Genomic DNA, 14,105 nt, shown 5'->3' with positions numbered 1-14,105 from the left:
GTTTTATGGATTCCATTTCTTTCCTATGTTGGGCTTTTATTGTTTCAATTTCTTTCTTATGCTGGCCCTTCATGGTTTCTATCATGGTCCTGAGCTCATCTATTTTTTTGTCAGTTTCTGCTCAGAGTCTCCAATCGTGACTTCCATTTTGCTCACTATCTCTATGGTTATCTGGGAAATTATTTCTGTTTTGAATTTTTCTAGAGCCTGATTGGTCTGTTTTGTTACTTTCTGTGCTTTGAGTTCAGGGTGTCCTGGTGCTTCACTATCAGCCTTTTATCCTCATTTGCCCTACTGTTTGCCATTGGTGAACTGGAAATCTGTCTTTGTGTCTTGCTTAAGTGTTTTCTCCTTTTTATTTTTGTTGTTGGTCTGTCCTTGGTTTAATCTCTGGGTTATCACCCAAATCTTCCTGATATAGTTTCGCCATAGCTCCAGGGTCTCTAATGACCCACAGACATTCTCATCTTTATAACATCAGAGAAAACAGCTCATCAAATCAACCACAGTGCTTTACCCCAACTGATACAATCAGCAACACATTAAGATCAAGCACAACTTGGAAACTAACCACCTGTGGTGGTCACTAGTCTATCACCCTTAAACCATTTAAATTAAATTGAAATCAAGAAGCAGTCCCGAACATGTCTGCAGTGAACAAAATTTCAATATAGTGTATTTGCCATTTAATGGCTCAGACAGAACGAGGATGCAAGCCCCCTGATCTCAGGTAACTGATGGCTGAACCCCATGACGCAGACTGACTTCAGGCTGCCAGGCCCAGATTAAATTCCCTAACCTTCTGAATGGTTGAACTCCACACCATTCTACTACAGGTTTCCCATGCACTTTCTTTAAAGATGTTCAAAGTTAGGAACTCAGAAAAATACCCTTTATGACAACCTCTGCCTCTGCAGAGTGGGTCCAAAGACTGGCACAATCAGGAGAACTGAGAGTGTGTGGGGGTGGGGGTAAGGGGAGTTATGGGGGTTCAGAGGCACCCACGTGGCTACCTTCCTGGTGCTGGAGCTTTGGTGGCTGGGGCGGGTCAGTAAAGATATTTTTGAGGGCAAAGGCATTAATGTACTTATAAGGAGAAGGAAGATGTGCAGCTCATAGTACCATTAACATAAATAGATTCACTTGGAACAAGATAAAACTACAATAACAAATAACAATCCACACCTACCTTTCTAAAATATAAGACTACACATGAATATGGTATATCACAATATTGACTTAGAAAAGAATGGCCACGGCACAATTACCAGAGGGTAACTCACTTGAAGACATACATTACATTAATATACAATCTAAACCATAAATCCATCATCAAGATGGTAAAAGAAAAATTGGAAATAGTTCCTTCATAATCTTAGAGTAATAGCCTTAGTAAAAGTGTGAACTCTAGAACCACAGTTGCTTTCTGTATCACAGCTATTTTCTACTAATTAAAAATGCTTTTGTCTCAATGTCTACAAAACAGAATGATTATGATTTACTGCACAGGCTTGATCTGAAGATTAATAGAATCACTTCATGGTGCTTCCAAGTTACATGGTAAATAACAGGCAACTAATAAATATAAACTACTTCTTATTGTTTTAAGAGTGTAATACGCATTACAATACTGATTGTTCCATCTTTAATAGTAAATATGTGTATATTAAAAGTAATACCAATTGGAGGAAAACATTTCATAATAACATATGTTACATGTCTAAAGCCGGATTATTCAAAATTTAAATAAGAGCAGTAAAATATAGATCAATTGATTAATGCATACACATTTTCTTGTATGGCATACAATGTAACGCAAAATGGATGTAAAATTCAATTATGATATATGCACTAATAAGAATGAATCTGAAAACAATTATTGAAAGTGTAGTAATCCAAACAAATAGGATTATGTTTTTTACAATTCTAGTTTGCATGACCTTCTGTTAATGACAAAACTATGACAGGAATTGGATTAGGTGATAATATGAGGTTGTGGGAGTAAATGCATCAAAAAATGGTATAAACACACATTGGAGGTTGATGGAAATATTCGGATGGTGTAGTGGTGGTTAGTTGACTATAAATATTTCTCAAAGATCATTAAGTGTTGCACATATGTCTAACAAGGAAGAATCACTATTTGGGATTACACATCAATTTATCTGCCTTTGAAACATTATGCAAGTATTGTACAAATCATTGTAGAAATAGGTTGAAGAAATTTACAAACACTAGTAAAATTTATTATCATCCAGGATTTACTGCAGAAAATTTTTGTCCTTTAATTTCCTATGTAAATGCTTTATAACACTTATCTAGACACTTAAATTTTTTCTGTAGAGTTTTTACCATGAATAGCTATTGGAGTTTGTCAAATGTTTTTTCTGCAACTACTGAAATGATAATGTGATTTTTGTCTTTGGCTCTGTTGATATGGTCATAGGTTGAATCATCCCTGCATCTCTGGGATGAATCCTACTTGGTTATGGTGTATAATCATTTTGATGATTTGCTGCATTCTGGTTGCAAGTATTTTATTGAGGATGTTTGTGTCTATGTTCATTAGGGAGATTGGCCTGTAGTTTGCCTTTTTGGTTGGGTCCTTCACTGCTTTTGGTGTCAGGGCAATACTTGTTTCCAGGAATGATTTTAGAAGTATCTAACCCCTTTCTGTTTCCTTAAAAAGTTTGAAGAAAACTGTCATTAGATTCTCTCTAAATTTCTTGTAGAATTCAGCAGGGAAGCCATAAAGCTCTTGGCTTTTCTCTTTTGGTTAGTTTTAATTATATTTTCAATTTCATTGACTAACATTGGGTGATGTAGAATATTAATATCAATATCATTTTGATTCAGCTTTGGCAATTCATATTTATCTAGGAATTTGTCCATTTCTTCTATGTGTTCCATCTTATTAGAGTACAGGTCCTTGAAGTAGATATTGAGAATCTTTTGCATTTCCATAGGAGAATTGCAGAAGAAAATGCATTTGAGAGAAAATAAAGCCCATCAGATATTACCTGCTATAGCTTCAGTTTAATGTCTATGTGCATTCAAGAAATCCACTGATATAATTGAAAATTATACCTACCTGATTGTCTTGATGGAAAGATTAAATTGGAAATATTTCAGAGTATATAGTCATATCAAAAATCTAGACATTTTGATATGTAAACATTGGGGCCAGAGATTCAAGTTTGAAAAGGTAAAGAGTATGGACTCAACCATTTTCAAATAATTCAAGTGGTTTTCTAATGGCAGGTTCTATTATTCTTATCATTTGATTAAATAAACCCATATCAAAAGTCTATATTTTTGTACTCCAAAGTTAATTGGTCATTTATATATTACTATCAACATTTTTGGGTTGGTGGACAAACTAGCAGAAAAATTGCAATGTGTCATTTTTAAAATCACTTTTTGACTGATTTCAACAGTGGGTTTCTAATCTCTCAGTAAGTACTTGAAGGAATTTCATTACTGAATTTTACATAAAATAACTGGAAGATACCAAAATATATTCACTCTGTTGGCCACAGAAACGTGTGGATGTTATTAGCAAGTCCACTTGCTTCACATATCATTTGACTTTCTACCAGTTGTACATGTCCATTCCAATTTGCAAAATTCATCATGACATTGCACAGAACAATCACACAGACTTACGGCCACTGAAAAGGGGAAAGAAACGTATTTATAACATGTAAGCATCAATTAAAGCGAAGTATATAAGTACATTTAAATTGCTTACACTCACCTTTTATATCCACTTTGTGACTTTTAAATGCATTTCATTTGATCTCAATACCTGTAAGGGTCCCTTCAGGAAGAAAAGTCTCTGGACTTTCCTTCAGATATCCTTTAGTCTTGATTCTACAAATGATGGAGGTCATCAAGGGTGGTAAAAAGATATAGATGTTATCCATGAGGACTTGAACCAGTGGGGAGAAGTGTTTCCCAAAGCGATGCATCATGGTTAGACCAATGACAGGGATGTTGAACCAAAATGTTATTATTGGTTGTAGATATAGTGTCACAGGCTCTAGAAATATTAAGTAAATTAGTTGTACATTGTAAAAATGTTATAAGGTGGCAAATACATAGGTGGTGTCTAAGTGAGTAAACTTTACTAACACCCATGATTTACTTTGGTGAATTTTGTATTTTTATTTATCATAAAATATTTCACAGCGGTCACAGCATCACTTAAAAATTTACATTAAAAAGAAATACAAAGAAAAAGGACAAAAGGAAAACACGGAACGACTGAGACAATAATAAATCCAAATCCACCAAGTATTACCCAATACAGTTTTGCACACAATTTAACTAATGTGTACCAAAAGCCTTATTTATATAAAAGAAAATAAAATCTAACAAAGTCTTGAAAGATAGATGCAATTAGAAGTATTTGCAATCCTTAGTCATGGTAATGCTGCATTCATTGATATTCTTTTAATTGTAACATGAGACAATTTTATAGGCTGAAGTCAACATTTTAAAATGGTTCAAATGACCTTCCAATGAAACAGCCCAGTTGCCCATCAAATGGAGACTGGATAAAGAACATGTGTTTTTTCTATAAAATGGAGTATTACTCAACCATAAAGAACAAGAAATCAGAGACATTTATACCTAAATGGATGCACATCGAGGTCACACTTTAAAGTGAAAAAAAGATTTATATGTGTAAAAGTTTCTCTGGTGTGAAAAACTAAACATATAAATAAGGTTCAAATTGTATAATTGATAATGTGAGAGGAAGAAAATATCTAAAGGAGGAAAGGAAAGAAGGGAAAAGAAAAAATGAGAAAAGGAAAAGGTAGAAACAGAGTCCTTGCACATAGGGAAGTGTGGAGCGGGGAAGGGAGGAAAGGGGAATGGAGAGAAAATAAGAACCAAGATACACCATGTAAAGGCACAAGCTCCCATTGATGAATGTAACTGTATTGTATACCTAAAATGTACCAGTAAACTTAGTGAAAAAAATGACCTTTCAATGGTACTTGCTATTTGTATTATACACATCACAAAAGTTTACTTCCTTCTACTCTTGTATTTATTATTTTACTTGATGAAAAGCTCATTTTCTCTTCACAGGGTGGGTTTGGATCAGAAAACTACCTAGAATCAAGATTACATTTTTCCATTTGTTTTAGTACTTGTGATTTTAATTTTCACAATCATAAAAATTGTGATTTTTATGCTACATAGCCACTATTTACCCATATGCTTGACCTAACTGCATATGTGGGATCATGGATAAAACATAAATATGGGATAAAGTTATAAAATTGAATAAAAAATTGTTTATCTTCTAGCAAACATTTGTAGGCTTTTAGCCACCAGAATCTATTTATTTCTAATGAGTGCATACAAAAGTATGCACTAAACTGGTCACAGTAAGCTTGTTACTAAAAACGCTATATCTTATATTAGTATGATTCTTAGCATATTCTATGTGCATTTTCCTATATATAAAATTTATTACTATAGCATACAAGATAATTGCATCAACATATAATGGTTGGGAACAGAACAAGTACACTTAACATATAAAACAACATTAAAATAAAATTGAGTAAAAGCATTTTTAAATACTTAACTGCTCTCAACATATTAACTCCACTTGTTGAGCGCTAAATCGTCTCAAAACCTAAGATATCTTCAGGAGGAACAGTCTCTGCACTCTCCTTCAGATCTGTTGGGTCTTGATACTGTAAATGATGGGGTTCATCAAGGGTGGGAAAAGGATGTAGATGTTGCCCATGAGGACATGAACCAGTGGGGAGAGGTGTTTTCCAAAGCGGTGCACCATGGTGAGACCGATGATGGGGATGTAGAAAACCAAAACAGCGCAGATGTGAGACACACAAGTTTGCAAGGACTTCATTCTCTCTTCCCTGGATGCAATGGCTAAAACCGCGTGCAAGATCAGGATGTAGGAGATTAGGATGAGCACAGCATCCAACAAGAGAGTGCTGATCACCAGAGCCAGAGCGTAGAAGCTGTTAAAGCGGATGTCTGAGCAGGCCATTCGGATTAAGTCTTGGTGGAGGCAGAAGGAGTGAGAGAGGATATGAGGACGGCAGTAGTTTAAAAACTTCAGGCGGATGATAGCTGGAGAGATGAGTAAAAGACTCCTACATAAAATTATTATCCCGATTTTCCTAATGTTGTCATGCGTTAGGATGGAGGAATAGCGTAGAGGGTTGCAAATGGCGATGCAGCGGTCAAAGGACATAGTCAGGAGCACTGAGGACTCCATGAAGGACAGACCATGGATGAAGTAGGACTGGGCAATGCAGGAATCCAGGCTGACCTCTTGAATAAACCCCCACAGGACCCCCAGTACCGTGTGCACCGTGGACAGCCCCATGGACAGATCGGTGAGGGCCAGCATAGCCAGGAAGTAGAACATGGGCTCGTGGAGGCTCGGCTCAGTCCGGATCACGTGGAGCACCATGCAGTTTCCCAGGAACACCATGGTGTAGATGAGGGAGAAAGGCATAGAGATCCACAGGTAGTAACCCTCTAGGCCAATAAAACCAGTGAGGATATATCTGGAACTATTTGAATTTGAAACAAACATAGCAGACATAAACATCTGGAGATATTTCTACACAAGTATCTCCAAGTCCCTAGGTTTTCAATTTCCTATTTTCTAGTATCGTTCACCTGCACTGCAGAAGAAAATGCAGTACAACTTCCATTAACAGCAAAATAAAATGCTTATTCTTTGTTCTTTAAAGCAACTATCTGTTGTCTAGACTTATGACTTACCGTGCTGATGTCGAGGAATGCCACAAATTTAGGGAACTTTAAGCAGAATATAATGCTGTTGGGCACACGGGATTCACACTGTGCATTAGACTTCTGGGAGTCTCTGCTCAATCATTCAGGAAGATAATTCAAGATCAGAGGTGTGCAGTTTGGTAATGCAGGGCTCCGGCCCCAAGAGACTTTGAAATACATTTTGTCTTTAATGCCACAACTGTGCCTTGCACTTTTTCCAACGCAGTATAACAGCCCAAAGAAATGGTCTCATTATCGAAATTTGTAGAAAATAAAAAATTTCTGAGAGAAACTAAACAAACTGGAATGTGTGTGTTTTTTAACCACATTTTACATTTGTTAGTCCTCTGCAGATCATTTAACTATGTTTCATTTTTCTTCTCTTTTTCAGGTACCTGCTCATCATATATGATCTTTAGAGCTTCTCTGAATTTGCAGTGTCAGTGTTTCATATCTCTCACTAAGAGGAAAAATGATGGATGTAAATGCTGAATTAAGAAGACATAAGCAAATATCCATTGCAATTTCTATGTTACTAATGACTGTAATTAACTAGTTCCAGAAGCAATACAGTTACTTAAGATCTACCTTATAATAAGCTGAGAGTTGCAAGGACACCTCTTAAGGCCTCACTTCTGGTAAAACTATGGCTAGTACAGAATTTTTTCATAAAATCTCCAACAAGTAGATAGTGTAACATGATATGAATTTTGCTAGTTAAAAGTCCATGAAATATTAATATTTATATGATATTTCTAGGATTTAAGAATACAACTGAATCTCACAGAAGCCTAAATCATTTCTATGGTTGAAAAATTGAAAAGTCTTTCCAACAAGGAGTAATTTGTATTTTTTGAAGAATGTAATAGTTACAAATATAAACATAATATTTACCTTATGTGAAGACCTAGGCATTATCTTCAGATCATTGTTTCTCCGGTGTGAAAAACTATAATGGTACATAAGATTCTAAGGGTAAAACTGACAATGTGAAATAGGAAGAAAAGGGATAAAGGTGTAGGGGAAATGGGAAGGGTAGGAGAAGGGTAATAAGGGAAAAGGAAAAAAAAGGAGAAAATGAAAAATGGAAACAAACTCTTTGTAAATAGGGAAGGGAGGAGCGGGTGAAGGGAGGGCAGGGGTAGGGGAAAAAATGAGAACCAAGACCTGTCATGTAAAGGTACAAGATCCCAATGATGAATGTAACTGTACTGTATACCTAAAATGTACCAATAAACTCAATGAGAAAAAAAAAAAGAGCCTTGGTGCAGAATTAACAAATCTAATAAAGAAAAAGACCTACAATCTCACTGCAATTTTTCTTTTTAAATCTCTCAGTGGTGATTGCTACATTAGTTCTTGTTTATGTTATATTATCTGCACTGTAGCTGAAGATAATTTATTTTATATATTTAGCATTTATATTCTGGAGGTATAAATTCTGGCATTTAACTTTAGCTTTTTGAATTTTCTTCATTTTGAAGTTGCCCTTAGAAAATAAATTGAAAATTTCTCTCTATCTACATTAATTATTGCCAGGCTTGGTGGTGCATGCCTGTAATCCCAGCACTTGGGAGGCTGAGGCAGGAGGATCGCTGTGAATTCAAGACCAGCCTGGGTTACATAGCGAGTCCAGGTCAGTCTCAACTACATAGTGAGACCTTGTCTCAATAAATAAATAAATAAATAAATAAATAAATAAATAAATAAATAAAACATTAATTATTTAAGCACATACTTAGAATTTGTATTGTTTTTCTCATAATTTTTATAAAAATGATAAGTGAAGTTGTGTCCTGTGATATTCTTTGTTTAAATGTTTGAACTCAAAATTTAATGCCTCTAATAAATCAGCAGTGCTCAGATTATCTTTTCCTTTGAGTGCCAAAGTAGTTTGTGGGTTTCCTGATATTTGTCTCTTTCTTCTAAATTCTTTAATTAATTAGGAAATGTTCTCACATTATTCCATTATTATCTTTTAAATTGATAAATCAATCTAAATTGAGGGCATCTCATTCTTGATAATGACAATTTGTGTTTGTTATTTTTTCCAGATTGATTTAAAAGTGTAATTTCTTAATTATAATTTTAAAACGTAGTTACTTCATTAATTCTTTTTTATTATTTGCTATATTTAATTGCAATCTGCTCCAGCATTTATTTCCTTTCAAACTCACTAATTTTACAAATTTTTTCTGTATACCTCATTGTGGTTCATTTCTATGTTGTTTTCTTCAATATATTAATAATTTATTCATTATTTAACCTGATTTAAATCCTACCTTGTGTAGCTCACCTAAGATGTTTTATCTTTCATTTGCAAAAGTATGAGCTGGTCTTCCTTAGATATTTAAGTTTTTAAAATATTACTATAATTACTATTTTTATGTTCTACTCAGCAATGTCCAACATTAGTATCCATTCTGAAATGTTCTCAATATATTGTTTTTTTTTCTTCATTGAGGATCATGTTAGTGCTTCTTTCTATGCCTGCTAACCATTTGTTTGGATTCCAGAGGAAAATTTTATTTTGCTATCTGCTTTGTTAATAAGTTTGTTTTCATAGAGAAGCTCAGAAGAAATGTTCCTGAAGAATTGGAATTGGTAATTTGCTCCAGGAGTACTGTGATTACTCAAAAGTACAGTTTGAGTCATAAGATTTCCCATCTGACACATGGCAATAAGCTTTATTAACAGTCTAGTGCATTAATGAGAGTTATGCATAACACTAGGGTGAAATTTCTCTCTGATCATGTAGTTTTATCACGTTTATGTTTATTCTAATTCCAAAGTTGCCATGCTACCTACATTCTCTAATCTTTACTATTCTTTTCTTCTCAACCTCTTCTCATCATGCTACTTTTCAGTTTTCTGTACCTGTTTTATGGCCTTGTAAAATCTGCAAATCAGTTAGCCAGGGAAGTCTCAATTTAGCACTACCTATGACTCAGAGGCCTCTCTTGTTCATTCATCTCATCTGTAAATGTTGAAACTTCCAGTTAAATTTGGAGATTTTAAAATTTCATTTCAGATTTTCTTGCTGCATCTACATTGAGGCTTTACCCTTAAGGCCATGCACAATTTAATACTGTTATATCTCTATGAGAATTGACATTATGATCATGATGGAAACATGACTGATTTCTTTCTGTATAATAGTAGTTGTTATCAAGTGTTTACTTTGTATGATATATTATGGATACCATAGTCTTTTTTTAGAATCTTTATAGCTTATAACTTGCCATCTTCATATTCATTTATATCTTTATATAGCATGATAGCAATAGTCAGACTTTGGTTTGATCTGTCTTTAACCCATTCATATTTAGATAAATTTTCATATAGACATATTGAACTTTATATCATCAAGCTATCTGATATCTACTTTTTCTATTTGTTCATTTTCTGTCTCTATTTTTCATTAATTAATTGAGCAACCTAAATAGTCCACATTTTATTTGATTTCCTCTGTTTCATATTCTGATTTCATTTGCCAAAATATCCCTACATGGCTGCTTCCTGCAGATGTAGTAAATCCTTGCATTCCAGTGTATTAGGTCAGATATGTGGTGGCCATGGCACTGGACCCCAGGTGGCCATCTGTGATTCTCTGGGATCTGCAACCATTTTGCCCACCTCTTTCTCATGCAGATGGGTGATGTAATCACAGGAACATTCTACTTGCAGCTGCAGAGATCTTTCTCACCCAGTGCCCCTTGAAACTTCTGCTGGACCTATGTAGTCTCCCATTCCTGCTCATCATGAAGTTGGAAGCAGATGTCCAAATCTACAAGAACTTTGGTTTGTTTGTAGTTTCAGCACGTGTTTGGATTCAGTATAAGCTTTAAACACTTTCTCACATTTGAATAAGAATCTTTATGCTCTCTCAGGAGGAAGCAAGGTTCAAAGTCTTAATAATTGCACTGCCTACATTAGCATCTTCGTTGAAATTTATCCTCTGTTCTCTTTCTTTGTAGACAGACTTCTGTTCACCTTCCATCCTACATAACATTTTCTACCTAACTGGTATCTCTCATCCCAGCTTTGCTTAATCATGCTATTTATAGGATTAAAAGACCAAACAGATTTGAGAGAGAGTCATTTGAGATTTACCACTCTAAAGATTCTTTTTGATTTCTCACTTATCTGATACTAATTACAATAGCACAGTTTACTCTGAAAAAGCCTGTTACTGGTACCACAGGCAGTATGTTGTCAAGTTTACCATGTACTGAATTTCAAAGTTCTAGTTCTGGATGCAAGATGATAAGACTTTGACTTATTTTTATTATCTATTAGGGCTTATCACACTTATTACTCATGCAAAGAAATGTGTTTCATTGTGATATTTGACACACGTACTTAACATGCTTTTATCATGCCCACCCTTTGTAATATTCTCACTTGTCCCTCTTACCTGGTAGCCCTTCTCTCCTCACCTTTGTCCAACAGTTCAATTTCTAATTTCATGTCATCTTTTTAAATCTTTTCTAAATTCTCCATATGACAGAAAATATTTGCCATATATCTTTCAGCATCTGGTTTATTTTGTTTGCACAATGATCTCTAGTTCAGTCCATGATCTTGCAACTGACATGATTTTGATCTTATTTATGGCTATGCAGTACTTCATTGCGCATTACACTACATTTAATTATCATCCACTGACAGGCATCTAAGACGATCCATAACTAGCTTACTGTGAGTAGTGCCTTGTGAAGCCTGGGTGTGCAGGACTTTTTATTGTACGCTGAATTTGATCATCTCAGATACATACTCAGGAGTGATATAACTAGAGGTAATTCTATTTTCTGACTATAAGGAAACTCCATATTTATTATCATAGTGGCTGTACTAGTTTACATTTCTACCAAGGATGTATAAGGGCTTCATTACTGTACATCATCACACACATTTCTGTGGTTTGTTTGATTGATACTGTCCATTCAGACTGGAGTGAGATGAATCACAACATAGTTTTAGTTTGCCTGTCCCTAATGATAAATATAATGAGCATTAAAATATATATATATTTTAGCCATTTGCAATGTATATATTCAACTCATTTGATGAATTACTGACTTGATCCTTTGTCCTCTGTTGTGGAGTTTTTTGAGACCTTTACATAGTCTAGATAGTAGTCCTATATCAGGAGAAGAGCTGTTAAAGATTTTTCTCCCATTCTGTAGGCTATTAAGTTTGTTGATTCTTTCATTTGCTGTGAAGCTTTTTACTGGACATAGTCCTATTTGTCAATTCTTGTCTATGATTTCTGAACTATTGGAGTCCTGTTCAGGAAACCATTCCCTATGCTGATGTTTTCAATGTTACCTATATATTTTCCTCTAACGACCTCAATATTTTGGACCATATTTATATTTAAGCCTTGGATATACTTTAAATTCATTTTCACACAGGGTGCAAGATAGAGATCTAGCTTTTATCTTTTTCATATTGATGACCATCTGTGTTAAAGAGGGTATCTTTTACCCAACATGTTTTGGCTCCTTTATCAAGAATCAAATCACTATGGATTTTTGGGTTTATACTTTAATCCTCTTTACTTTTCCTTTGGTTTACATGTCTAATTTTTATATCCAACAGTGTGTTTGTGCTAAAACTATAGTGTACTGTAATATCAGGCATTGTGATTTTTTTCATTTGTTCATTTAACTCAGGATTACTTTGGGAATTTGGGGTCTTTGTGCTATCATACAAATTCTAGCATTATTTTTCTAGCTCTGTGATGAATGTCATTGGTATTTTGGTTGGGATTACATAGAATCTTTAGATCTCTTTTGGTAATGTGGTCGTTTTAATATCTATTTTCTCAATCAATGAACATAGTTGATTTTTTTCATATTCTACTGTCTCCTTCCTTTTGTTTATTCTGCATTTTACTTTTTTATTGTATAGAACTTTCACCTCCTTGGGTAGGTTTTTTGGTTTGTTTTTGTTTTTTTGTTGAGGTTTCTGTGAATGGAATGTGAGTTCATTATTTGTGCACAGGAATACCACTTTTTATACTGTTCAGTTTCTATCTTGCTACTATACTGCATGCATTATCCTATGAGAATTTTGAGAGAATCTTACATTTTTCTAGACATAGAATTTTTTATGCAAACAGGAATGATTTAACTTTACTCTTCTCTACTTGTATCTTTTCTTTCTTTTGAGTAATTAAAGATTTCTGTATATTAAATCATAAAGGTAAGAGTTGGCACCGTTGACTCCTTCTTGATGTTACAGGAGATACTATCAGTTTTTCTTTATTCAGTATTATATTGGCTATGGATTTTTTACATGTAAATTTAATATGCATTAGTATAATCGTTCAAAATCTAGTTTATTCAGGGTTTTCATCATGAAGTGACACTTAATTTTATTGAAAGCTTTGTCTGCATGTGTTAAAAAGATCATGTGATATTTTTCCTCGATTTTATTTAAGTGTTTCTATTGATTGACATGTGTTGAAATACACTTGCATCTCTTGTATGAAAGACAGTTGTTACCTGTCTATTATTTTTGAATGTGATGATAAATTTGATTTGCAGCTATTTTGTTTTAGATTTTTTCATCTATTTTCATCAGGGCTATTTGTATGCAGTTTTCTTTTTGTTGCTTCACCAGGTGATTGTGACAGTTAATCCAGGTTTTACAGAATAAATTTGGATGAGTTGTACCCCTCTCTACTTTATGGAATAGTTTGTAAAACTTTGGTATTCTTTCTTCAGACATCTGTTAAAATTCAGCAGAGAATCTATCTTGTCCTGTGCTTCTTTGTTGTTGTTGGGAGAATTTTTATTACTCCTGAATCTGATTGCTAGGTATTGATCTACTTCTTTTTTATATCCTCTCGGGTAAATTTTGTCAGATCTTGTATGAGACTTTGGTTCCTTAGGCAGTTTCATTTTTATTGTAAAGAATTAAGTGGGATGCACAGAGTTGAGCATATTTAATCAACAAAGAACATAAGTTTAAAATATAGTTGTTTTTTTTTTTTTTGAGACAACTCACTATGTAGTTGAAACTGACCTGGAACTCACTCTATAGCCCAGGCTGGTCTCAAGCTCACAGTGATCCTCCTGCCTCAGCCTCCCCAGTGCTGGGATTACAGGCATGTGCTACCACACCCAGCTTCAATATATAGTTTTTAAAATAGTCTCTCTATTGTAGTTTAAAAATAGTCTCTAAAGTAATTGTGGATTTTCTTTTAAAAAAATGGTAGAGTAAACATTAGCATTTTAACTTCTGTAAAAGTTTAAAAAAAAGAGTTTTTAAAATAGTCTCAGGCTGGGTATTTAGCTCAG

The 14,105-nt window shown here is 34.2% G+C and overlaps 1 protein-coding gene across 1 annotated transcript; it reads right to left on the bottom strand.

Annotated features, from left to right (window-relative positions):
* Positions 1 to 5,695: 5,695 nt before the first annotated feature.
* Positions 5,696 to 6,601, bottom strand: LOC104857887 (olfactory receptor 51V1). The gene has a single exon (XM_010617956.1). It carries the CDS (start codon positions 6,599 to 6,601, stop codon positions 5,696 to 5,698), a length of 906 nt encoding a protein of 301 aa, XP_010616258.1.
* Between the last annotated feature and the right edge of the window lie 7,504 nt (positions 6,602 to 14,105).

This window comes from Fukomys damarensis, unplaced genomic scaffold (genome assembly GCF_012274545.1).
Source record: "Fukomys damarensis isolate Sample0158 unplaced genomic scaffold, DMR_v1.0_HiC HiC_scaffold_16, whole genome shotgun sequence".
NCBI classification, from domain to species: domain Eukaryota; kingdom Metazoa; phylum Chordata; class Mammalia; order Rodentia; family Bathyergidae; genus Fukomys; species Fukomys damarensis.
This window is presented reverse-complemented; position numbering and strand designations above follow the sequence as displayed.

Bases quoted from the DNA above. Each gene is read 5' to 3' on its own strand.
- LOC104857887 (XM_010617956.1), bottom strand. From the start codon at position 6,601: ATGTCTGCTATGTTTGTTTCAAATTCAAATAGTTCCAGATATATCCTC.